The 25,569-nt window shown below is 36.1% G+C and overlaps 3 protein-coding genes across 3 annotated transcripts; 1 reads left to right on the top strand and 2 right to left on the bottom strand.

The window, feature by feature from the left end:
* Positions 1-325: 325 nt before the first annotated feature.
* Positions 326-6,942, bottom strand: LOC104748773 (transportin-1-like). Its single transcript, XM_087486749.1, has 31 exons — positions 6,811-6,942; positions 6,469-6,599; positions 6,302-6,361; positions 6,074-6,193; positions 5,883-5,996; positions 5,688-5,786; positions 5,478-5,600; positions 5,021-5,095; positions 4,833-4,907; positions 4,512-4,622; positions 4,332-4,418; positions 4,045-4,152; positions 3,801-3,902; positions 3,588-3,650; positions 3,431-3,505; positions 3,273-3,344; positions 3,052-3,179; positions 2,909-2,960; positions 2,751-2,819; positions 2,528-2,638; positions 2,352-2,435; positions 2,138-2,245; positions 1,897-1,998; positions 1,677-1,739; positions 1,524-1,601; positions 1,357-1,428; positions 1,163-1,287; positions 1,024-1,075; positions 872-940; positions 708-767; positions 326-587 (listed from the first exon to the last, which is right to left on the bottom strand). Coding segments are annotated over exons 1-31 (2,673 nt in total). The 5' UTR covers positions 6,812-6,942; the 3' UTR covers positions 326-503.
* Positions 6,943-8,114: 1,172 nt separating this feature from the next.
* Positions 8,115-15,505, bottom strand: LOC104747489 (transportin-1). The gene is made up of 29 exons (XM_010469127.3): positions 15,046-15,505; positions 14,271-14,558; positions 14,015-14,104; positions 13,806-13,883; positions 13,636-13,716; positions 13,421-13,471; positions 13,190-13,275; positions 13,008-13,074; positions 12,851-12,907; positions 12,728-12,757; positions 12,583-12,645; positions 12,343-12,456; positions 12,159-12,272; positions 11,987-12,085; positions 11,784-11,909; positions 11,628-11,702; positions 11,439-11,510; positions 11,201-11,311; positions 10,788-10,871; positions 10,536-10,643; positions 10,294-10,395; positions 9,746-9,808; positions 9,594-9,668; positions 9,434-9,505; positions 9,218-9,342; positions 9,080-9,131; positions 8,933-9,001; positions 8,763-8,822; positions 8,115-8,656 (listed from the first exon to the last, which is right to left on the bottom strand). The coding sequence occupies exons 1-29, from the start codon at positions 15,229-15,231 to the stop codon at positions 8,576-8,578; spliced, it is 2,679 nt and encodes an 892-aa protein (XP_010467429.1). The 5' UTR covers positions 15,232-15,505; the 3' UTR covers positions 8,115-8,575.
* Positions 15,506-24,752: 9,247 nt separating this feature from the next.
* Positions 24,753-25,223, top strand: LOC147927195 (uncharacterized). Its single transcript, XM_087487352.1, has 2 exons — positions 24,753-24,889; positions 24,965-25,223. The coding sequence occupies exons 1-2, from the start codon at positions 24,753-24,755 to the stop codon at positions 25,221-25,223; spliced, it is 396 nt and encodes a 131-aa protein (XP_087343478.1).
* The last annotated feature ends 346 nt before the right edge of the window (positions 25,224-25,569 follow it).

The raw sequence follows: 25,569 nt of genomic DNA, 5'->3' as shown, positions 1-25,569 counted from the left end.
TATTTATAATATTTTTTAATTTTAAAAGGTTTCAAAATATAAAATTTGAACCTTTTAAAAAGTTTCAATATTTCTAATATTTTTAACTTTTAAAAAATTTAAATTTAAATTTTATATTTATATTTAGACAATGGTTCAAATTTGTAGATATATTGTCTAAAAAATTTCTAGCCGATGTGGGATATTGTGTATAGTTATTTGATTTCCATAAATTAAAAATTTTTTTTTTCTAAAAAATTTTGGAAATTTAAAAAATGTTAATGAATAACATGTCAAATCATGATAGGTTGTTTAAAATAATTCTTAATATATAAAATTCTGGAGATTTTAGAAAATATTAATTAGTAACATGTCTTATCACTATTGGTTGTTTTAAATCCTAGGTGGACAGCCTTAGGAGCTTATAGCTCCTACTTTTTATTAGTATAGATTAGATTGTTTGCAATTAACATAATAAGCTTGAGCATATCTCTCTAACTAACCAGTGTATGTTCAATCAAATGTTACACTTTATATCTCGCAAGCCTTTCCTTTACAAGAGGATCTAGAGAAGAGATGTATTTCTCCCATGAACTTCTTCCCAGCATCTGAACCCAAAAGATTAAATCAAAGACATTAGTCATTTGACATAAAATGACTTCTAATGTACATCATGAGCAAGTGCCTGAAATTTTTAAACACTAAATTTCAAAATACTCATATCTTACATTCTTAAAGACGTTCAACACTTGGGAAACTTCTTTCTGTAAGTCCTCACTTTTTATTTCCTGTAATATATAAAGAAAAGGTTGTCACTTATGTATCATCAACCAATTATTCCAAACATTTGAAATTAACTCGAAGGGACATGGTTAGTTTTCTGTTAACTTACGTGCCAACTCGCAATGGCTTCACATATGAAATGACCTGAGTAAGCAACACCTGATGGATTCAGTTTAACCTGAATTTGTGCAGACCACTTGTTAAAATCAAACATTTTTTACATGTTTTAAACACAAACCAAAGGAGTAGAAAGGAAGATACCGCAGCACATAACCCTCTAAATGCATCTTCTTTCTTAGTGCCATCATATAACCTGAAAAATAAAAGTACGATAAAAATTGTTCTATGGAGCAAAATATAGGAGTGTGAACATTTCCCTTGAAAACGAAGGTTCACTAACTTTGACAATTTCTTGCACCATGGCTTCACGAAGTGCTCCATGCGCGGTGCAACTAGGTCTGGACGAATCCATGCTAGTCTCCCAAGTGTAATTGCACTGATCTCACCTAGTGCCTTATTGACACCCTGTTTAACAAGAAGATAAAATTTAGACATGGCCAAGATAGTCTTAAATTTATAACTGTGTAGAGTTACCTCTCCAAGTCGAAGAATCCAGCCAAGGGAAGAGACAACGTTCTCCACAATTGGTGATACTTCTTCACGAACCTGAAACATTGACTTACATCAGTGATCAGTCACGAGTCTGCTCTTAATAACCAGAAGCTTTAACTTCAATAACAGAAACAGTGTTTTAGTATTACCTTGACAGCTAATTCTCCGATGGCCCAACAAGCATTAGTCGTGACATAAAGGTTTTCTCTAATAACGTTTTCCCTGATCTGTACAAAAAAATATATACATATAGATACATTTAAGTACAATAGTTGAAGATATAATAAAACTTGGATACCAACCAGTTGCTGGCTTGCGATTTCGAGGAACTCACGGAGGCGGGGTTGTAGATAGACCGGCAATACCTGTCAGTACATGGTGGAGAAACGCTTTACTACAGTAATATAACTAGCAAAGGAGAGTCAAATTTATAACATATAATCTCACATAACATATATCCCCTTGTTGTTTACTTTAAATGAAAATATGTATAAACGACTTTGTATTTTGCAACTTAATTACTCTTGCAAGAGCGGCCATTAGGGCAAAGGCTTTTTCCCTGACATCAGCAGCTTCATCCATGCAATACTTGATAAGCATATCTCTTAAATTACTTTGTGAAACCTGCAACATAAGAGTCATGAATAAAATATATATCGGTTAGTAAAAATTAACTCAATACTAACAAATATGACCAGAGCAACTAAATAAGTTATCCACTAAGTCAGGACTTATGAGTACAACAACAAAAAAAAGTGAATACCAGTGACTCTATTTCACTCTTAAGCCCTCCAGCAAGGTCATAAAGAAAATCAAGTGAATGAATGATAAACTCTTTATCATACTGAGCCCCAGCAAGAGCAAAACCAACCTACAAACAAGAGAACCAAGTTTTGATCACACAAAAAAACAACAACATTGCGGCAGTTATGATGAAATATTGAAATGATTATATATCAAGCCTGTGACTGAGAAACCTTGGCCAGCTGTTGGATTTGGATGATATCCATGCATCTATGGAAAACATGCAGAGCAAATGGAGCGAATCGGACACCTAAAGCCTGAAACATTGAAACACATTTTTATGTTAGACATAAAGAATTCATGCTACAAAAACAGTCTAAATATTCCGTCAAGGTGAACTTGTCGAAACCTGAGCAATGGATCCGAAGCATTTTAGCAATGGGAATATATCTTTATCTGATATTGAAAGTTGTTGCAACTTTGAAATGAGTGGGGACATCAGATTCTCTAGATAACAAGGCTGCATAAGGGATGCATGTTAAATAGGGTAGCAAAATTTATATAACCAATAGAACGTAAATTTAAAAATATATATACTTCTCAAGTACTCCCTTAGTTTTCTATTCACTTACGTGCCAACTCGTAATGGCTTGACATATGAAAAAAAGTGAGCTGCCAACTCCTAATGGATTCATTATAACCTGAATTATTCCAGTACACTTTTGTAAAGCTCAAACTTGATTTACATGTTACAAGCACAACACAAATCAACGAGTAGAGAGAAAAATACCACTGCACATAACCCTCTAAATGTTTCTTCTTTTTTATAGGGATCATCGATCCTGAAAAGAGAGTATGATAAATAAAATATTGCTATGGAGCAAAACTAAGGAATCTGAACACTTCAAATCCAAGACAAAAAGGCTCACTAACATTGAAAATGACATGCACCATGGCTCAAAGTAAGAATCCATTTGAGGCGCGACGAGTTGTGGACAAACCCATGCTAGTCTCCCAAGGGTAATTGCACTGTTCTCGATTAGTGCCTTATTGTCCCACACCTTACAATTAGCCATACTCGTCAGATACTGCAGCTTATAAACATAGACATGGCCAAGAGAATCTTAAGTATATAAGTTGGTAGCTATAATCACCTCTCCATGTTGAAGAATCAAGCTTAGGGAAGAGACAACATTGGTCACGAATGGTGAGACTTCGTGACAAACCTGAAAGATTGAGTTCCTATAGTTCACAAGATTGTTTCTAACCAGAAACTTCAAGCATAATTAGCATAAATAGTATTTGGTATTACCTTGACAGCTAATTCTCCAATGGCCCAACAAGCATTAGTCGCGACATTAACATTTTCTCTTATAACGTTTGCTCTCTATTCAGAACATAGATACATTTCAATACAATAGAAGAAAATAATAGGTATAGTAACAGTAAATTGGATACCAAGTACCAACCAGTTGCTTGCTTGCGATTTCGAGGAACTCACGTAGGTTGGGTTGTATATAGACCGGGTATACCTATCAGTGACCGCAAAAAGCATTATGACACACACTAATATATATAGCAAAAGAGAGTCAAAATTATAAAATATAATCTCACATAACTTCCTTTTAATTAGTTATGTTAAATGAAAATATATATAAACGACTTTGTATTTTGCTTCTTACTCTTGCAAGAACTCCCATAAGGGTAAAAGCTCTTTCTCTGACATCAGAAGCATTATCCAAGCAATAGCCGAGAAGCATAACTCTTAAATTACTTTGTTCAACCTGTATAAGAGCAGTGAAAGAAAATTTATATCTGGTTATAAAATTTAACCAACATTGACCATAAATATTGAGTTATCCACCAAGTGTGGTTTTATGAGTACAAGTTAAACAATGTGAGCACGACATCAACAAAATGGAGTACCAGTGACCCTATTCCACTCCCAAGCCCTTCAGCAAGGTCACAAAGAAAATCAAGAGACCAAACGATAATCTCCTTGTCATACTGAACCCCAGCAGCAGTAAGACCAACCTACAAACAAGAGAAACAAGTTTTGATCAAGCGATAAAACAAAACTGTGCGGTATAGTTTGGAAAACAAAACAAAAAAAAAAAAAAATTGATTCTCAAATGAGATTGAATCTCATAATTCTAAATGGAACATCAGCCAGATACTTTATCAATCATAATAATTAATAATAATAATAACACCTTGGCTAGTCTTTGCTTTTCCATGATTCGTAAGCATCTCTTGAAAACTGCCTGAGCAAATGGAATGAATCTGGTACCTAATAAAGCCTTGAAATAGAAACACAATATGTTAGAAATAAAGAGTACTCCCTGTTGCAAATTATTATAATTTCCCGACAAGATCACGAACTCGTCCATTACCTGAGAAATTGATATAAAGCATTCTGACATTGGATAGAGATCTTTATCTGACTTTGAAAGTTGTTCCCATTTTGCAACCAGTGAGGAAATCATAATCTCAAGATAACCAGGCTGCATAGTAGGTAGAAAATACATGAGAAAGACAAAATTATGAAAGAGTTGTTTTTGCATCTTTTTCATACACTACTTAAAACAAATTCTAATAACTATGAACTCCTAATTCAATAAATTCAGATATCTCGATTAATATTGTTTTCGAAGTTAAAGATTTATTAATAAAATGTGCATAGAAAAACTAAAATCCCTTCCACGCCATGTTACCTTAGTTATCAGCTCTTCTCGAACAACCATTGGCAGTGTTTTAATTGCAGCATAAACAATTCCGATGTTCTCCCTCTGTAGTATATGTGAGGTAACCATAAAGAAACAGTTGTTTGGAAACTGATAATATATAGCTACCACAAAGATTTAGTCGGGCAAAGCAGTGAAGTTCAAGAGGATTTATTCACCTGAGACGTTCCAAAAGCGCATATAATATGTTCTAGCATTACCTCCAGGTATTGCACCAAGTCTACACCTGCATCCTACAGGTTCATAAAAAAAAAACAATTTTCTCAAGTTCTCAACCACAATCACATCATCAAGATTATACATGCTTTTAAATCACAATGGAATTTTAATGTCCGGCCCAACGGTCAAAGTTTTTTTTTTTTTTTTTTTAATGGTCAAAGTTTCTTTTTTTTTTGGTGGGTATGGTCAAAGTATGTTAGAATTATAAATACTTTCCCCCTCTACCATTTAGTATTTCATGCAAGGAGGAAACATGTGGAGTTGGTGTCTCACTTCATACGGGAGAATGTTTGATAACCAAGTAATTGTAGTTATGGACTAATGGAGGTTCAATGCAAGCTCAACTTTGTTTATTAAAAAAAAAAAAAAAAAAAAAAACATTGTGAACCGAGTTACCTTTACAAGAGTTGTAAAAGCTGAACAGGCGGCCTTCTCGACCCGCTTGTTATTATCCAAGAGTTTGCGAAGAAGACCGGCAAGAACTTTCTTAAACTGTTCATAACTCTTATGATCACTTCCCTACAAGAAAAGAAAAAAAAAAGTAGCAAATCATCTAAAGATTGTTTGAAACAGTACTTAAGCATGAAGATATTGTTCAAATCATACCTTAGGAAGATATATGCCATATCGAGAAAGTGTCCAACATGATATGCGTCGAATGAGAGGGAATTTATCATCCAAAAGAGGAAGGAGGATGGCTACAAGCTGCAGATCAACAAGGCACTAGCATATCAATGAACTTTAATTAAAGGAGAAAACTCGGATATATGTGATGAGAGTTAAAATCATAAACGAACTTGCCTCAGGCAAGTGAGGGTAAAAATAAGGAACGCAGCCTTCAGCAATGATTCCAAGAGCAAAAACAATAGCTTCCCTTTCTTTCCACGTCTCATCATCAGATCTTGATAATTTCGTCTGCAGTTTGAAAAGAACAGGACTAACCAAACCAATTGTTTTCAGTTCAAGATACCACCGAGAGAAATAATATTTACCACAATAATTGGCGTGAGTGTTTGAACCATAATATTCCCAAATACATGAGAGAGCATGTGAAATGTTTTTGCACCGCCTTTTCTTAGACTCCGTACGTTAGACGAGTCAGCATCATGTACCTAGAATTAGTCATTAAAGAATTATTTATTTTATATTTGAATCGTTTAACTTAATAGTCTCATTAATACACAACGTCATTAAACATATAATATGGGCGAAAAAGAAACCTCGTTATTTTCCAAAAGTGACACATCGTTATCTTTATAAGCCATGACCGAGAGAAACCTCTAATACAAATCGAAATGAAATTATAGTGTCAGAGTGTCAGACTAACAACAAAAAAGATTAAGTGCCAAAAAATATACTTAGAAGAAAAGGAGTAGTATCATTATACTGGAATTAGATGAGGCAATAACTCCTTAAACTCCTCTACTTGTAGCTGACGACGACGGCATAGATTAAGAATCATTTCTTTTTGCTCTCTTATCCATTGCGACTTGTATTCCATGAGTTTCGGAGATGCCACTGAGAAGACACAAAACATGACTAATAAACATAAGATTGTCAATTAATGTTAATCAAACAATCTTTTAACATTTATAAATTGAAAAGATAAATCTAACAAATAACATACAATATTTACAATATTTGTAAAAACACTTTTATGTAAACGAACTTGTATGAAATTTTATAAATCGATAGAAACAAATAAATAAGAAAAGGAAAATAAACTTACTCGATGTTACTACGAAGAAAAAAGTCGAAAATAAGTGACGGAGGGAGATATAGAAATGCGGCGGAGAGATAGAAATGCGGCGGAGATAGAGAGAGAGAGGCAGCGGTGACTAATTTAGAGAAAAAGAAATCTAAAAATGCAATTAGGGTTCAGTTTATTATATATAAATATTTTCCGGAAAATAAATTAAAATGGTATGTTTATAATTGTTAATGGGTAAAAGGGTATTTTCCAAAAAATAGTGTTTATTTAGTAAAGATATATACTTAGAAAACAAAACTTCTTATGGGTTGACTGAACTTTATTTCTTTTGATGATGCATTTTTTATATTCAGTCAAATTAGTTTTTAGAAAACCCATATGAGTAAAAGATCTTAATGAAGGAATCCAATTTTTTTTCTTTTGTCAAACCAAACCGGTTTTCATTGATTAATATGCTGGTACATTAGGTAGAGATATTAAAGCCGATTTAGCTAAGGCATTTACTTACAAATTGTTCTCTCTTTTAACAAAAACAAATGAACAAATATCAAAATCGAGGGAGAGAAGAAGGATATCATGTTGAATCCCTAGAGCTCTTTTGAGGAAGACCCCAAATTTAATGTTTTGATTAGCTGCTGTGAATCTGAAGCAAAAGAAACTCTTTTGGAACCAAGATAACAACCCATTAAGTATCATTTAACCAAAAGTTCAACTTGTCTTGTCAGTAGTCAGTATTATACTCCCTCCGTTTCAATTTGAATTTCGTTCTAGGACTTAATTTTTGTTTCATAATAATTGTCGTTTTAGATTTTTAATGCAGATGTTTAGTGAATATTTCATTTTTATCTTTACTGTTTTAAGGTTTTTAAACAATGAAAAAAATTATAAAATATATTAATAAAATGCAAAACAGAAATTTTATAGTTTTCTTAATTTATGTAAAAACATTAACGACAAGTAAAAAACCCGGAGGGAGTAATATATACCGTTTGGATTGCAATTTGTTTTGGGACTGAGGAGGTGTTTAATTCTGTTGTGGGTTTTAGGATTAGCCTACTGTTACTGTTTCCGATTAAAACATTTCCTGATTCTACTCTTTGGTTTGATCGTTGTGACTCCAATTGATGGTGAGGTAATATAATGAGTTCAAGTCCAATACAATGGTTTGAGGGACTCGTGTTACTCGTGGCTCCACTTGTTTTTGAAGCAATGTAAGTTCGAGTTTGATTTTTGGTGTTTCAACTCGTAAAATGTTTCGGGTGAAGATGCTAAGAATCATACGTAAACTATTGACTATTGAGATACCATTATTGAAATAAAAGTGTAAAACGCAAAATGCAATTGAAGAACGATGGCAGATCATACATAAAATCCCAGTCACATTTTTCTTATTTGGTATCCACAGGTCCCAATAGTTCAAACAAGCTGAAGCACAATGAAACTAAACTTTGCTTAGCTCTTTTTAGGTTTTTTGAAATCTTACCAAAACTGCTCAAACCACCATACAACGTTGCCCGCAAAAGAAAAAAAAAAGGGACCAAGAATCGATGTAGAAATAGAAAAAATAATAAAGACAGGAAGTAAAAAATTTCAACCATGTAAATCTGAAGAGCCCCCCACACACACAAACTCTGTACTGTATGCCTTCTCTACTGACCTTTTGGCCCTTCATTTAATCTTGCACAAATAAATGGTGTCTCAAGCGTTTTGTGCTCAAACTCTCTTGAATCTATTTGTTGTTTGCAATGAATAAGCAGCTAGAGCAGATCTCTCTATTTTGAGACTACACTTGATATCTCGCAAGCCTTTCCTTTACAGGAGTTTCCAAAGCAGATAAACATTCCGCCCATGAGTTTCCCAGCATCTGAACCCAAAAGATGAATTATATAAGTTGACATCAGATTACTCATACAATACGCGAGTAAGCGCTTAGGATGGCTAAACACTGAATTGCATTCAGCATAACTTACGTGTTTATAGCCGTTCAGTACTTGGGTGACTTCGTTCTGTACGTCCTCGCTTCTTATTTCCTGTGACAAAAAATAAATAGTCATATGTGTGTATCAATCAATTGATCCAAAGCTCCGTAACGATATTAAATTTAGCTACAAGAGCCACAGTTTGTTTCCTGTTTACTTACATGCCAACTTGCGATGGCTTGGCATATGAAAACTAGTGAGCTGACACCTCCTGATGGATTCACTTTAACCTGAATTTGCAGAGAACATTTTTACATACCAAACTTGATTTCCATGTTTTGACCACAAACCAAGGAATAGAGACATACCACTGAGCATAATCCTCTAAATGCATCTTCTTTCTCAATGTCATCACGCACCCTGAAAAGAAAGCATGATAAGATTTTTTCTGTGGAGCAGAGGTTGGAAACGTAAAGACTCCAAATTCAACACAGAGGTTCACTAACATTGACAATGCCAGGCACCATGGCTTCATAAATTGCTCCATGTGTGGTGCTACAAGGTCAGGACGAATCCATGCTAGTCTCCCAAGGGTAATTGCACTGTTCTCAACTAGTGCCTTATTAACATTCTGCTTCACAAAATTAGGCATATTCATCAAATACCGCAGTTGATAGACTTAGATGTGGTCATGAAAACAATGAATAGGCTGCCAAAGTCACCTCTCCATGTTGAAGAATCACGCTTAGGGAAGAGACAACGTTGGCAACAATTGGTGAGACTTCTTGACGAACCTGGAAAAATAAGTTCCCATCACTCACAACTCTGCTCTTAACCACAAACTTCTAGCTTTAATAGATGAAATAGTATTTTTGGGATTACCTTGACCGCTAATTCTCCAATGGCCCAACAAGCATTATTTGCAACAGAAAGGTTTTCTCGAATGAGGTTTGCACTCTGTACAAAGCGGAGATGTGATCAGTGCCATAGACGAAGAATATAGGTATAGTAACAATAAAAACTTGGATACCAACCAGTTGCTGGCTTGCAATTTCAAGGAACTCAAGCAGGCGGGGTTGTAGATAGACCGGGAATACCTGTCAGTAGTAGCCAAAAAGCATTATTTCACTCTAGCAAAAGGATACCAGATTTGGCATCACTTACAACCGCAGGAAGTCGGCAGCAACTTAGCCGGTTTAGTGTTTTGGGTTTTGGAACTTTTCTTTAGCATTAAGGCAATTAAGTTTTTTCCATTTCATAGTAGAATGAGGGTTTGGTGTTTCTCCTTTTTTTAAGAGCTTGTAAGATTCCTCTATAAGGCCTCTTTTGATTTATAAGAATTCAACTTCCAACAATTACCCTAATTCTCTAAGAGAGACTCTGGTTAAGAGAAAGCTTAAGCTATTTAATTCTTTAGTTCTAAGGCTAGATTACTCACCACCGGTTACTAGAGCCAAATCTAAAACACAAGCTCATATCAAATTATAACATATAATCTCACATAACTACAAGTTGTCACTTCCCATGCTAGTTCTTGTTGTTTAAGGAATATATTCAAAGCATAAAAGGACATGTAGCTTACTCTTGCGAGATCACCCATTAAGGCAAAAGCACTTTGTCTGACATCAGGAGCTTCATCCATGCAACACTTGAGAAGTAGATCCCTTAGGTTAGTTTGTGAAACCTGCATAAGAGCAATGACGTAAGAATATATCCGGATGTGGAAATCCATAACAATGATCAGCGAAGTTACAAAAGTTATCTACTGGGTGAGAAATTATGAGTAATATTTTGTATGAGCAAGACATCAAGAGAATGAAGTACCAGAGACTCTATCCCACTGCCAAGCCCTTCAGTAAGTCCAGAAAGCAAATCAAGAGAACAAACAATGAATTCTCTGTCGTACTGAGCCCCAGCAGAAGCAGGATCAACCTACAAAAACCAGAAGCAAGCTTTGATCAAACGGAAAACCAAAGTATGCAATAGTTACGTACGTCCAAGCAAGTGACTTAGTTAAACTGGCAAAAGTCACTCTAATTCCCAAATGAAATGAAACTGCAGAAGTCTGAATGGAACCTTAGCCAGCTGCTGCAGTTGGATGATATCCATGCATCTATGGAAAACAGGCTGAGCAAATGGAGCGAATCCTACACCTAAAGCCTGAAACATGGAAATACAATTTGTTAAACATAGAGAATTCATGCTGCAAACAGTCTAATTTTTGGTCAAGATGAACTCGTCAGACTTTTTTTTTTTGGATAACAAATGAACTTGTCAGACATTCATAACTTCGTCTCCTACTATTAGTAGCATTTTGAGGAATTTTTGGGTTTCTAGCTGACCAACCAAGCCTCCAGGATTCTTTTTCAGTGATCATTCAAACTACCAAAACTATAACTTCACTGAGTAGGATCATTCAGAGTAGTTTCATTCGTGAAACAGATTCAAGACCTTACAGATTTCTTAAGACCTTGACAAGTAGCCCATACCTGAGAAATGGAAGTGAAGCATTCTAGCAATGGAAATAGATCTTTATCTGAGTTTGAAAGTTGTTGCCACTTTGCAACCAGTGGGGGCATCAGAATCTCAAGATAAGCAGGCTGCATAAGGGAAAAATAATTAGGCCAAAAATACATACAACCACCAGTAAATAGAACTTGATAGATATTAGCCAATGAGCTAAATTTACAAGATCAGATTAAACTTGTACAAATTCAATCATTATACCTTGTTCAGCTCTCCTCTAACTGAATCTGCCAGTGTTCCAATAGCATCATAAACAATTCTTAAGTTCCGCCTCTGGGTATATGAAAATTGTATGTTAGGTTGACATATAGAACAGTGGTTTGAAGTAGATAATAGCCGCCCCAGAGATATAGTCAGGCAAAGCAGTTAATTTTAAGAGAACTTAATGACCTGATACTTTCCAAAAGCGCACATCAGATGCTGCAATATCACCCCCAGGTGTGGCACTAACTCTTCAGCAGCATCCTACACGTTCATAGAATATTCACATGGTCAACCAACATCAACAAATGATACCAAAAACCACACTGCAAAACCAATAGGTACCTCTTCAAGAGTTGCAAAAGCCGAACAGGCAGCCTCCTGGACCCGCTTGTTCGTATCCAAGAGTCTGCGGAGAAGACCCATAAGAACTTTCTCAAACTGTTCATAACCCTTCGGATTGCCACTTTCCTAGAAAATAAAAACAGTGAATTATCTAAAGACCGTTTGAAGCAGTTAAAGCGTATTATATCCTGTTCAAGTCATACCTGGATAATATACTTGCCAAATCGAGAAAGCGTCCAGCAAGATATGCTTCGTATGAGCGGGAATTTATCATCTAAAAGAGGAAGAAGAAATGCTACAATCTGCAGAAATAAGGCGTTAGCATGTTGATGTATATCATATATATGAGATGATGTGGATCAAAAACGAACTTGCCTCAGCCAAGTGAGGGTAAAGACCAGTCATGCAGCCTTCAGCGATAGCCCCGAGAGCCAAAACAGCAGCTTCCCTATCTTTCCAGGCCTCATCACCAGAAGCTGACAATTTTGTCTGCAGCTTGGAAGAACATGGTTTAGCTAATTGTGTTCATTTCAAATAGACCAAGAGGAATAACATTTACCTGAATTAGGGGCATGAGTGCTGGAAGGATTTCATCTCCAAATACATTGGAGAGAACGTCAATAGCTGCTGCACTGCACTTTCTTAAATTCCACACATTAAACGAGTCATCATCCTGTACCCAGAGAAACTCATTAAAAAGTATTAATTAATTGTTACTTTTATAGTATTAATTAATTGTTATCATATAAGACATGCATTTCTGTACAGATATCAAATGACACAAAAAGTAAATACATACATCATCATCATCAAAATCCTCTGATCCATGAAGTCTTGATGTATGAAAACGAGGTTTCAAATCCTGTAGGGGAACCAAAATGAATGAAAATTAGAGAAGGATAAATCTATAAGAAAAAACAAAGACAAGAACAAACAATTTGCACCTGATCTCTGTCTGGTTGAGACTCATCTTCCTGCAAAAAGTAAGCAGTTTTCATATAAATAAATGACAATTATATTGAGAAAGGTGACAAAACATAAAATATCAACAGAAAAAAAAAAAAAACCTCTGCATCCAAAAGTGACTCGTCGTCATCTGCATAAGCCATGTTTTCAAGCAACACCTAAAACAGATATATTTTATGTAACGTTAAAAACTACACCCTCAGGGTAAATGATTAAGTGCCCAAAATATAATGAAGAAAAGGAGAAATATCACTATACTGGAATTAAGCGTGGCAGAAACTCTTTTAAGTTCTCTGGCGGCAGCTGAGCGTCACAGTATGCAGACCTGCCAAACAACAATATTGCTTTATGTTATTAAATGACGACAATGATGGAAAATAAGAGAAAACAAGGTAATAGAACCGTCATCAATAGAGCAAACAAAGAGAACAAAACTTTACCAAAATTCACATGCTTCGAGAGAAACTTCTTCATCAGGGTCTTTGTTAACTTGTAACATGTACTCCATGAGATTCCTGAGATGCGGCTGAAAAAGAAAATAAGGGAAGAAGACATATCTGAGATGCATGGTAGAAGAAATGCTCAGACTACATATAAAGTACCTCAAAAAAAAGGGGCATTTGGAATTAGATTTGAATTAAGGTGAATATTAAAACCACAATGAAAAATACCTCTATAGATGAGGGGAGGACTTCCGTGAGGTGCACAAATGCTGCGCAGACCTTTTAAGCAAAGGAAGAAAAGACATTATTACGGAGGCATAAGAACATAAGAAATGAGATGAGAATCTGATTATAACATATGTCATCTAAAGAAGCCAAAATAACTCTCTCTAGTACTGACAAAAATAAGAAACAATTGACAGAAGCTTAAATAAGACGAGTACCAATTTTCTGACTTCTGCTACAGGATCATTGGCGAGGACAAACAAACCCTGAAGGTACTTATCCATGGAATGGAACAAAGCCTGCAAAAAGTAGATTGTTACTAACCACAGTCCTTTATACCATATCAAACAAAAACGAAATTTTACAAGTAGCCTTCGGCAATACTTACAGCAGGCATTATTATGATATATTGGTTCACAGAACCCAGGGCAAGCTTCCTCAGTGAAGCATGGGGTGACTGAAAAAACTGCTCAAATAAAAGAGTGGTAATCAAAATCTTATCGCAACCAATCCAACAGGACGACAAAAAATCAAAATAGAACCTAACAAGTGCTACAACCGAGTTCCGAAGTCTGTGTACAAATATGAGATGCTTACCTGAAATAGCCTAGGCAAGAAAATGTTGATAGGGCGCTCTGCTAAGCCAGGCACTTCTGAATCCAAGACATGCGGGATATCCTCACAAATCTGATCGGTAAGAATATGACACATAGATATCACAAAAACTTCGAAAGAATTGCACATATATTACAACCACCAATCAGAACTTAGATAACATGGGCTTAAGGTTCATAAACCAAAGGTTCAACAAAAAGAGCAAGAAACAGGAAAGGAAATGCGTAGCTGCTAATACCTTTGACAATGCATCCATCGCACCATCCATGTGATTTAGGTCATTACTGTCTAAGCAAGTAACAAGAGCTGGCAAAAGCTCAGACCATCCAGAAACTCCTTCGATATTAACAATAACACTGATGATAGTTCCAACTGTAGTCCGTATATTCCTGTCCGCTGCTCCCAGACAAGGCAACAACTCTGACTTGATGTATTTTTGGTTTTCTTGAACCATAGATGGATAAGCACCCCTCAAATTATTTTTCAGAAGCAAGCCAGCAGCTTGGCGGACCTCTATGGACTTACCCTGGCCACCATCATACAATTACTCATCAGCTAAGAAACAGATATTCAAGTAGAATGCATATAACATAATCAATATAAATACTCTAGACTGGTCTTGCCTAGTAAACTCTGCAATTACTACTAAAACCGAAAGGAAATGAGTTCTCAAGATAAGGAAATGAGTTATCTGGATTCAAGTAAACTTCAAGTCAATTGAATCACAAAGTTCATTCACAACATATACGATCAAAAGGAGATAAATCAATTAGGGCACAGGACACAGAAACTCATAATCTAGTCTGGAGAAACAAAAGCAATCCAATGGAAACGCAGGAGGAACAGCTAAGCTAAGCGACAAAGAGAATCCAAAGAGCAAATGAAAATTCAACGATCCGAACTCCGAAGAGTCGTCGTCCTCAACAAGTAGATTGAGTCAATACGGCGAATGAGACCAAACAATAAAAAAAAGCTGAGGAAGCGAAGAGAGAGTAGAGAAAAGTTCTAAAAACCTCAGCGCGGACGAGGATGAAGACGAGATAGTTGTTGAAATCAGGGAACTGAGAGAAGTGTTGAAGCTGCTGCCAAATCTGAGACTTGTCGACGACGGATGAAGGAGAAATCTGTTGTTCGAGAAGAGCGCAGATCTCGGCGAGACCGTCGTCTCGGGGTTGCCAGACCACCGCCGTCGCCGCCATGATTGTTGTGGCAAAAAGGTAATTTGACTCGTGTGAGAGGGCAAAAGAATATGATTCTTTGGACAAAAAAAAAGCGCACAGCAAAAGTTTGGAAAAAAGACAAGAGACGAAGACGAAGAAGAAGAGAATTAGAAGGGAACGCTACTAAAGTTTGGGTTTTGTTGGGTTTTTATTAGTTCTCTTAAAAGTTTCTCTGATGGGCTTTTTTTCTTAGTTTGTCTATTTTTCTTTTTGCAAAATAACTTAAAATTTTTTTTTTGGCAGATTTCGTTTTATATTCAAACTGTTTGAAAAATCAAGTATATTAAACGAGAAGTGAAAACGTCTCACGTTCAATCTTAGCAAAATTTTACAATTTTACCACTAATGAAATTGCCCTTGACATTGAAATATTTTGCCCCTGGACATAAATTTACCTATTTTTCACATTAAAAATAAATCAAAAATTGATTTAGAAATAATCTAATCGCATAAAAAGTTATTTGCAAAAATAGAATTTGCTAATTTAATCCCTAAATTTCCTGGAAAACACCCTTTTTACAACTATAGTTCTGTTTTATACTATAAATTCTACAGATTTGAGATAATTAATGGGCTTAGATTGTTTATAGATTAATGGGCTTCTGAAGAAAAAAAAAACGACGACACTACACCTCCTTACTGGAAACCCTAAAAAGATAGATCATTTACAACTATAAATACAATGCTATCGTTCGCTTTCACCATAACTCAACAAAGAAAAAAGAAAAAAACTCTCTTCTCTTGAATTTATAGTTTTATCAGTTTCAATAATTCTTTAATCATGTTCTCAAATTTATATTTGTATTCCGATCTTGATGTTTTTTATGATTCATCAACTGATCATGTTTATTTTCCTGTTCATATAGTGGTTTCTTGGAAAGCAAGATCCAATAATCATAACGCTTTGGTTGTTGTTGGTTTACCTTACAAAAAGGTATAATATTGTGCTATTTTGGTTGAGGTTTTACGTTTAATTCTTTAATCATGTTCTCAAAAAAATCCTCTTCTATCGAATTTATAGTTTTATCAATTTCAATAATTCTTCATCATGTTCTCAAATTTATATTTGTATTCCGATCTGCTATTTTTTATGATTATCGATTGATCCCATTTATTGTCCTGTTCATATAGTGGTTTCTTGGAAAGCAAAAAATCATAATGCTTTGGTTGTTGTTGGTTCACCTTACAAAAAAATGTATAATATTGTGCTTTTATGTTGAGGTTTTACGTTTAATTCTTTAATCATGTTCACAAAAAAAATTATTTGTATTCCGAATTTCTATTTTTATGATTAATCGACTGATTCTTTTTATTTTTATGTTCGTATAGTGGTTTCTTGGAAAGCAAAATTAATAAATCATAAAGCTTTGGTTGTTGTTGGTTCACCTTACAAAAAAGTATAATATTTTGCTTTTTTTTGTTGAGGTTTTACGTTTAATTATTTAATCATCTTTTCAACATTTTTTATTTGTATTCCGATTTTCTGTTTTTATGATTAATCGACTCATTCTTTTTATTTTTTTGTTCGTATAGTGGTTTCTTGGAAAGCAAGTCCATAAATCATAAAGCTTTAGTTGTTGTTGGTTCACCTTTCGAAAAAGTTATAATAATTATTCTTTTTTGATGAGGTTATAAATTTTATTCTTTTATTATGTTCTCAAAATTATAATAACATTCAAAAAAAAAATTTCTTCAATCAAATATTTATCTTCCATATTTTTAAAGAAATATATTGCATATGGATCTTATTATTCTTTTATTTTTCTGTTAATGTAATAGATAATATCGATCAATAAATTTGTTTCTAATTAATATCAGGTATTATTTTATATAATCGAAATGATTAACATGTTAAATTATTTCTATTATATATAATTTCTTTTTATAAGTTGATTACACTTGGATTGCCATATTTGTAGGATAACTATGATCGTTAATAGCCATGTATTGGGAATATAGAAACAAAATTGTTTAATTTTTATCTTTAGCTTAAATTTCATGTAGATTATTTAAATAATGATGTTATATGAGAATTGATAATAATTCTATGTTTTAATTATTACTTTTCATTATTAAAAAAAATATTGAACAGGTTAAACCTAAAGAATACTACAATGAGGATGGTCCTGAGGATGATCCTGAAGATGATGTTATGATTCCTTCAACGACTACAACAACTAAATTCTCAGATTGGATTATATTCAATATACAAGCTACTCAAGGCAAAGAAATCGCTTATGCTGAAATTTCAAACCCATCTGTTTGGTATCATAAAGACATGATGTGGAAGCCAAGATCAAAGAGAAGACAATTTTTTTCACCCTACAATATTCCTATAATATTTGTTTCTTTAATTTAATCTAATTTTTGTAATTGTAACATTAAAGGTTATTTAATTTATTAACAATAGAATTATTTATTTTATGACTTTTGTATAATAGAATCTTAAATTTTTAATAAAGCTTGGATTTATGAAAATATTTATTTATAAAGGTTTCTGAAAAAGTTCTAATTTATTCTATAACAAATTAATAAATTATACATAAATGAATGACGAAATAATCGTGTATATCTTCAAATTTTTAAAATTTGGTAAATTTAAGACGATAAATATGTAAGAAAGTTTTATAATAGGAAAACTTACTCTTTGTTTTTTATTTCGAAAAAAAGTTCAGTGTGCACGTTGTTAGCCGAAATGTATCCAGAGCTTTCAACAAGCACCAGACGTCCAATTAAATCTAAAGATCAGAATTAATATAGTTCGGTCAGTTACACATATTTAATAGAAAATATACATATTAGACAACTCAAATAACTGTTATATATCTTTTTTGTAAAAATCATACTGGCAAAGGATAAAATTTACGATTCAAATAAAATTTACAAATTTGAAATGATAAAGATGGAAATAACTATTGTTGAAAAAGAAAATTAACATATCTCAGAAAATATATATATATATATGTTATATATAATTACTTTAAATGGATGATTATTTGTATTTATTATTGTAACATCCGCGAACCAATTTTTAAGGTTTTGGTGTGGGTGTCGATCGACACCCTTGGTGTATCGATCGACACCATGTTTTCTGGTTTGGTCCGGTTCGTTTTAATTGCTGTTTGGTTCTGTTTGGTTCAAGGAAAATCCCTAAATCGTGTTATAAGTGGAGAAGCGACAAATTAAGGGTTTTAGGGTGTCTTGTCGCCGTTTTCAGAGATAGAGAGAGAGGAGAGAGCCTATTGTGGTGTGAAGGAGATTAAAGGAGAAAGATCAGAATCGTTAGGGTTTGGGAGGAAACAGTTTCGGCATATCAAATCGTTCTCAAATGTAATGAAATTTGGTAGGTTTATTCTCAAATCTTTCATCGTCATTCGCCTTTTTACAGAAGTAGATTTGGATTTAAACTCGATGAGTTATTGGCAGTTTCGTGAGACACGTTTTCTCAGACGCGATTTGGGACCATCGGAGATTGTAACTGAGATCGTGGTCTCGTTTTGTGCCTGATCGTGCTGAAATTTTGGTGGGAAGCTTCGTGACGTCTAGGGGTAGCTTTTCACCGGAGCGAACGGTTGGTTTTTATTTTAGGGTTTCGTCTTTGAGACTGTTCTTTTCTGATGTTTCTGTCCAGTTTTGTTATAAGTCGTTTTTGGTTGTATGGCTTGTTGTAGGGCGTTTCTGGGCTGATTCAGACGTTAGGAGGGTCTCAACTGGTTGTATTGGTTGTTATAATCAGTTGATAAGGTTAGTGCTTGACCATGGTTGATCTAAGCATGAGATCTCTCTTGTTTGGGTGTTTTCTTTGCTGTTTGTGTTGTTTTGTTGCTTGGGTTCGTTGCTTTTGTGATTCCCAGTGATTTCCGAGGTAATTGGGTGAGTTTGAGACAGATTCGAGATGATTTGGAAGGGGAGTTCAACGTTCGTGTTCGCGCAGGACGTTCGTGTGAGGAAGACTGCTTTCAGGACGAGGTATGGGCATTATGAGTTTGTGGTGATACTTTTCGGATTGACTAACGTGCCAGCAGTGTTTATGAGATTGATGAACAGTGTGTTTCAGGAGTTTCTGGATGTATCTGTCATTATTTTCATCGACGATATCCTGGTTTATTCTAAGAGTCCTGAGGTGCATGCAGTGCATTTGAGGGCAGTTATGGAGAAGCTGCGGGAGCAGAAGTTGTTTGCTAAGTGGAGCAAGTACAGTTTTTAGCAGCGTGAGATGAGCTTTATGGGTCACATTGTTTCTGCATAGTGAGTTTCTGTAGATCCGGAGAAGATTCAGGCTATCAGAGATTGGCCTAGACAACAGAAGGTCACTAAGATCAGGAGTTTCCTTGGTTTGATAGGTTACTACAGGACCATGAGATGAAGTCTCTGGTAGGAGAGGTCAGTGCGTTGAGCTTGTGTGTGGTTCCTCGAGAACCATTGGGTTAGGAGGCGGCTTATGGAGCGGATCTTCTGAGCAGGGTGTGGTTGGCTCAGGAGAAGGATTTGGGGCTGTTGAATGTCTCTAAGGATGTTGATTCAGAGTATCAGGTCTCAACTAATGGTACTATCTTGGTGCACGGTCGGATTTGTGTGCCCAAGGATGAGGATTTGAGATAGGAGATCTTGAGGGAGGCTCATGCGAGCATGTTTTTCTATTCATCCAGGAGCGACTAAGATGTACCGTGACCTCAAGAGGTATTATCATTAAGTCGGGATGAAGAAGGTTGTAGCTAGTTGGGTCGCGAGGTGCGACGTGTGTCAGCTGGTGAAGGCTGAGCATCAGGTTCCAAGCGGATTACTAAAGAGTCTACCCATTTCAGAGTGGAAGTGGGATATGATCATGATGGATTTTGTGGTAGGATTGCCAGTGTCACGAATTTTTGATGTTATTTGGGTCATTGTGGACCGGTTGACTAAGTCAGCATATTTTCTATCCATTAAGAAGATTGATGGAGCAGCGGTCTTGGCTAAGAAGTATGTGAGAGAGTTAGTCAGATTGCATGGGGTGCCAGCGAGCATTGTGTTTGACAGGGATTCCAAGTTCACTTCGGTGTTCTGGAAGGTATTTCAGGCAGAGATGGGCACTAAGGTGCATATGAGTACAGCTTATCATCCCCAGACAGATGGATAGTCTGAGAGGACGATCCAGACGCTGGAGGATTTGTGTGTTAGATTGGGGTGGCCATTGGGCAGCTCACCTGAACCTGGTAGAGTTTGCTTACAACAACAGTTATCAGGCAAGTATTAAGATGGCTCCTTATAAGGCTTTGTATGGGAGACCATATCGTACATCGTTATGTTGGACTCAGGTGGGGGAGAGGAGCATATATGGTGCGGATTTTGTTCAGGAGACCTCAGAGAAGATTCGGGTTCTGAGGCTGAACATGAGGGAGGCTTAGGATCGGAAGAAGAGCTATGCTGATAAGAGGAGAAAGGATCTTGAGTTTCAGGTTGACGATAGAGTGTACCTCAAGATGGCTATGTTGCGGGGTCCGAACAGGTCATTGTCAGAGACTAAGTTGAGTCCGAGGTACATGGGTCCGTGCAGAGTGGTTGAGCGGGTGGGACCAGTGGAATATCGGCTGGAGTTGCCTGAGGTTATGCGTGCGTTCCACAAGGTATTTCATGTGTCGATGCTGAGGAAGTGTCTTCACGAGGGTGACCGGCTGTTGCCTAAGATTCCTGAGGATCTTCAGCCCAACATGACGTTGGAGGCGAGACCGTTGAGGGTACTCGGGAGGAGAGTCAAGGAACTTCGGAAGAAGAAGATTCCTTTGATGAGAGTCCTGTAGGACTGTGATGGAGTAGAGGAGCAGACTTGGGAGCCTGAAGCGAGGATGAAGGCAAGGTTTAAGAAGTGGTTTGAGAAGCAGGCCGCGACTTAAGCTTGTCTAGCCAGGTCTGAGTTGTAGTCCGTGGCTGGAGACGGGTACGGAGTATTCCAGCCCATCTCTCTTGATACTTGGTCGCTTAGGGGTGGTTGGTTGTGCGACTCAGTACTATGATGAGGTGGTGCTCGGAATGCGGGTTGATGGATTGGATCGTTGTATCTTATTGTTTCTGTTGTATTTTCGTTGAGGTTGTAACGATTATGACATTTTGAGATTAATAAGATGAGTATTTTTCTTTATGTTTGACTGTTGTCGTCATGGGAAAAAGAGAAATAGCTCGGGTTTCTATTTTTGGAAGTTTCCATAAATAGAAAGTTTCCACAAAAGGAAAGTTTCCAGAATTAGAAAGTTTCTAAAAGGGGAATTTTTGTGGGAAGTGTTGAGGTAGATCTAGCCGGGAGATACTCGATGGCATCAGGTTTGTTTTGCTCAAGGCCGTGTGGGCCCAACTCATGTGATACTGATAGCTCGATGGACTTTTTGGCCAGAGAGTGGGAGTGGTATGAGGCTTCGGATGACGATCCGAGAGCGTGCTTGAGGGTGGTGACCCAAGAGCGGGATATTTGAGACTCCCTGGATACCGTAGCTGTGAGCCGCGGCTTGGCAGTGAGCCGGTATGTCTCGAGGGTTGCGACCCGAGAGCGGGGGGAGTGTGTGAGAGTGACTTCCTGGATGCCGTAGTTTAAGGCGGTTGGCCTGATAGCGAGCCGGCATGATTCGTTGGTTGCGACCACGGACAGGGGAAGCACTGAGTTGTGAGCAAATAGTGTCTTTGATGGGAGTATATTGGCTAGAGGGAGACCTCATGGTTCAATCGGAGGTGTGCGGGCTGTTGCGACAGTGCACGGGAAACCTTGGCTGACGGTATTTAGTCCGGTCGGAGACGTGCGGGCCGTGTTGACGGTGGCACGGAGGTCCTTGACAGTTGGACGGTTTTGCGGGATTCGAGGACGAATCCTTGTTGGTGGGGGAGAATTGTAACATCCGCGAACCAATTTTTAAGGTTTTGGTGTGGGTGTCGATCGACACTCTTGGTGTATCGATCGACACCATGTTTTCTGGTTTGGTCTGGTTCGTTTTAATTGCTGTTTGGTTCGGTTTGGTTCAAGGAAAATCCCTAAATCGTGTTATAAGTGGAGAAGCGACAAATTAAGGGTTTTAGGGTGTCTTGTCGCCGTTTTCAGAGATAGAGAGAGAGAAGAGAGAGCCTATTGTGGTGTGAAGGAGATTAAAGGAGAAAGATCAGAATCGTTAGGGTTTGGGAGGAAACAGTTTCGGCATATCAAATCGTTCTCAAATATAATGAAATTTGGTAGGTTTATTCTCAAATCTTTCATCGTCATTCGCCTTTTTACAGAAGTAGATTTGGATTTAAACTCGATGAGTTATTGGCAGTTTCGTGAGACACGTTTTCTCAGACGCGAGTTGGGACCATCGGAGATTGTAACTGAGATCGTGGTCTCGTGTGGTGCCTGATCGTGCTGAAATTTTGTGGGAAGCTTCGTGACGTCTAGGGGTAGCTTTTCACCGGAGCGATTTGATAGTTAACGGTTGGTTTTTATTTTAGGGTTTCGTCTTTGAGACTACTCTTTTCTGATGTTTCTGTCCAGTTTTGTTATAAGTCGTTTTTGGTTGTGTGGCTTGTTGTAGGGCGTTTCTGGGCTGATTCAGACGTTAGGAGGGTCTCAACTAGTTTTATTGGTTGTTATAATCAGTTGATAAGGTGAGTGCTTGACCATGGTTGATCTAAGCATGAGATCTCTCTTGTTTGGGTGTTTTCTTTGCTGTTTGTGTTGTTTTGTTGCTTGGCTTCGTTGCTTTTGTGATTCCCAGTGATTTCCGAGGTAATTGGGTGAGTTTGAGACGGATTCGAGATGATTTGGAAGGGGAGTTCAACGTTCGTGTTCGCGCAGATCGTGTCTGCAGAAGAGGCATCGGTCGACACTGTTTAGCATCGGTCGACACCATTGTTTGTAGTATCGATCGACACCGTGAGGCATCGGTCGACACTGGTCTCAGCCGAGACTTGTTTTCCTGGTTTGATATATTGTTGTGTGTTGTTTGTTTTGCTTAAACATGAGGGTCTCATATGCTTGTGTGTATAACCTAGTAGATGGGAGGACGGCCTCACTAAGTATTTATGATTATACTTACGCATCTCAATTGTTGTTTGTGGTGTGCAGGTAAAGGCAAAAGTGTGATCGTGGAATCATGGCGATGAGGAGGAGGATGATCTAGGGTCTCGTTTGTGTGTTATTGGATTTGTTGGTTATGTTGTTGGAACCTTGGTTAGTGTTATGTTAGGTTGCCGGATAGAATGGTTAGGAATGTTATTGTATTGATGATGTTGTTGGTTTTGTATTATTGGTATGTTTCCGCTGTGCTTAATGTTATTGTTGGTTTAATGTTGAGTTGTGGTTTGGGTTGGTTAATTAAGTAGTATGGGATGCTTAATTATACATTGTATTTAATTGTTAAAAAAAAAAGGGGGTCGGGTTGTTTCAATTATAAACTTAAAGTGATAAAGATGGAAATAAATATATTTTGGTTAGTCTTTTATTTAGATTTTATATAATCGATAGATTAGGATGTAAGTAAGTATTGTTTAAATCAGTAAATTAACATATAGAAGAGATATATATGTTATATATTTACACATATCTATTATTATAAATACACAAATTTTATATTATTAAATAATTTTATATATTTAGGAATATATAGCAATCTCTTAGGTTATATATATAGACGTCGGTCAGAGCTTATGATTGATATCAAATCTCGAATATTTTCCAAGGTTCTTAAAACAAATTTTCATTCAATGCGTTTGAAAATCTAAATTTGTTTATAATTACTGGTTTCGCTTAGTGCAAGTTATATTATGGTCTGTATTCTCTGACTGATCGTGTTTCATGTTTGAATCCTTCAAAATACGAATAGAAAAATCTTATTGTGATGATTACTTGGTCGGTAAGTTACCTTTGCTCCATAATTTAAAATCTCCCGTAATTAACTTCTAATGTACTATGCACTATTTTGATATGAGTTTACGTCTTAAATTTTAAGATGTCATTGGAAAAGTAACCAATGTTGGGTAATTCAATACTTGGGATCATATAAAAGACTCCATAGTTCCGAATAACGGAAATAAGTATGAGCTTAGGTCACAAAATGATCATATTCGTCAGTTGGTAAAGATGTGTACAAGGAATTTAAAGATGCCTGCATTGCATTAGGATTATTTGATGACGACAAATAATTTATTTTAGCTATAAAGGAGGTAAGTACATGGTGTTTTGGGCTGTTTCTAAGGAAGTTGTTTGTCATAATATTTCTTTTGAAAGGTGATTCAGTGTCTCTTGATCTCTGGATCGCTACAAAAGATATATTGTGCAAAGATATTTTGTATTTGTAAAGGAACCGTACGAACAACCAAAGTACATATATAGTTATTTTTATAAATATATATAAGAAAATTTTAAGATATATTGGTGTACACAGACGTTTACGATTATTATTCTGATCATAAATATGTCAACTAAAATCAAAATACTCTATAATGCAGGTCTAATGTTAAGTCAGGATCAGTTAACAAACATATGTTAAGCTGAGATTGAAATGATTATGCGGTCTAATGGAAGCTCTCTGTCAACTATTGTGAATCCTAAACCAGACCAATCTATAATGGATAATAATGAGAATATGCTTCTCATAGATGAGAGGAACTATAAATGTGCTGACCAAAGAGAGGATTACGACAGGTTGTTACGTATGTCAACCGATGAGCAAAAAAATGTCTTCCTAGAAATTATTGATGATGTGAATTGAAACAATAGAGGTATATTTTTTGTTCATGGATTTGGTGGTACTGGAAAAACATTCTTGTGGAGTATTCTTGGCGTTGATATACGATCTAGGGGTGATATTGTTCTTAATGTTGCATCAAGTGGTATAGCTGCTTTACTTATGAAATGTGGTAGGACAGCTCATTCTAGATTTGGTATATCCATCAATGTGGACAAATATACAACGTATTCGATAGATGGTCAATCCCATATTGCCGAGTTGATTAGAGAAGCAAAGCTCATTATATGAGATGAGTCTCCAATGATGAACATATTTTGTTTTGAAACGTTGGATAGGAGTTTGCGAGATACTATGAAGTGTGATCGAGTTTGCAAAGCTCATACAATTGTCATCAGATTTTCAGTTTTTTCCCCTTAATAATATTACCTTTTTCATATTAATATCTAAGTGTTAAGTTTTTAAAAATGAAAAGTGAAAACATCTTCAATATGTTAACATAAATTGTATTTTGTACATGCAAGTGTGACAAACCTTATATTAAAACTGTATTTATTTATATAATATTAGAATTTTTAATAATCAGACTAAAGGTGAGAAACTAAAAAGATTAAGACGCAACGTTTAGTCGTGACTC

Source organism: Camelina sativa, chromosome 15 (genome assembly GCF_030686135.1).
Source record: "Camelina sativa cultivar CO46 ecotype springtype chromosome 15, ASM3068613v1".
NCBI lineage: Eukaryota > Viridiplantae > Streptophyta > Magnoliopsida > Brassicales > Brassicaceae > Camelina > Camelina sativa.
This window is presented reverse-complemented; position numbering and strand designations above follow the sequence as displayed.

Bases quoted from the DNA above. Each gene is read 5' to 3' on its own strand.
- LOC147927195 (XM_087487352.1), top strand. From the start codon at position 24,753: ATGCGGTCTAATGGAAGCTCTCTGTCAACTATTGTGAATCCTAAACCA. The intron at 24,890-24,964 runs GTTGTTACGTAT...TTGAAACAATAG, and splicing joins CAAAGAGAGGATTACGACAG to AGGTATATTTTTTGTTCATG.
- LOC104747489 (XM_010469127.3), bottom strand. From the start codon at position 15,231: ATGGCGGCGACGGCGGTGGTCTGGCAACCCCGAGACGACGGTCTCGCC. The intron at 14,105-14,270 runs GTATTAGCAGCT...CTTACCGATCAG, and splicing joins CGATGGATGCATTGTCAAAG to ATTTGTGAGGATATCCCGCA. The intron at 12,908-13,007 runs GTATAGTGATAT...TATCTGTTTTAG, and splicing joins TTCTGCCACGCTTAATTCCA to GTGTTGCTTGAAAACATGGC.
- LOC104748773 (XM_087486749.1), bottom strand. The intron at 3,903-4,044 runs GTACTCCATTTT...GCTCTTATACAG, and splicing joins GGAGTGGAATAGGGTCACTG to GTTGAACAAAGTAATTTAAG. The intron at 3,180-3,272 runs GTGATTATAGCT...GCTAATTGTAAG, and splicing joins TGATTCTTCAACATGGAGAG to GTGTGGGACAATAAGGCACT.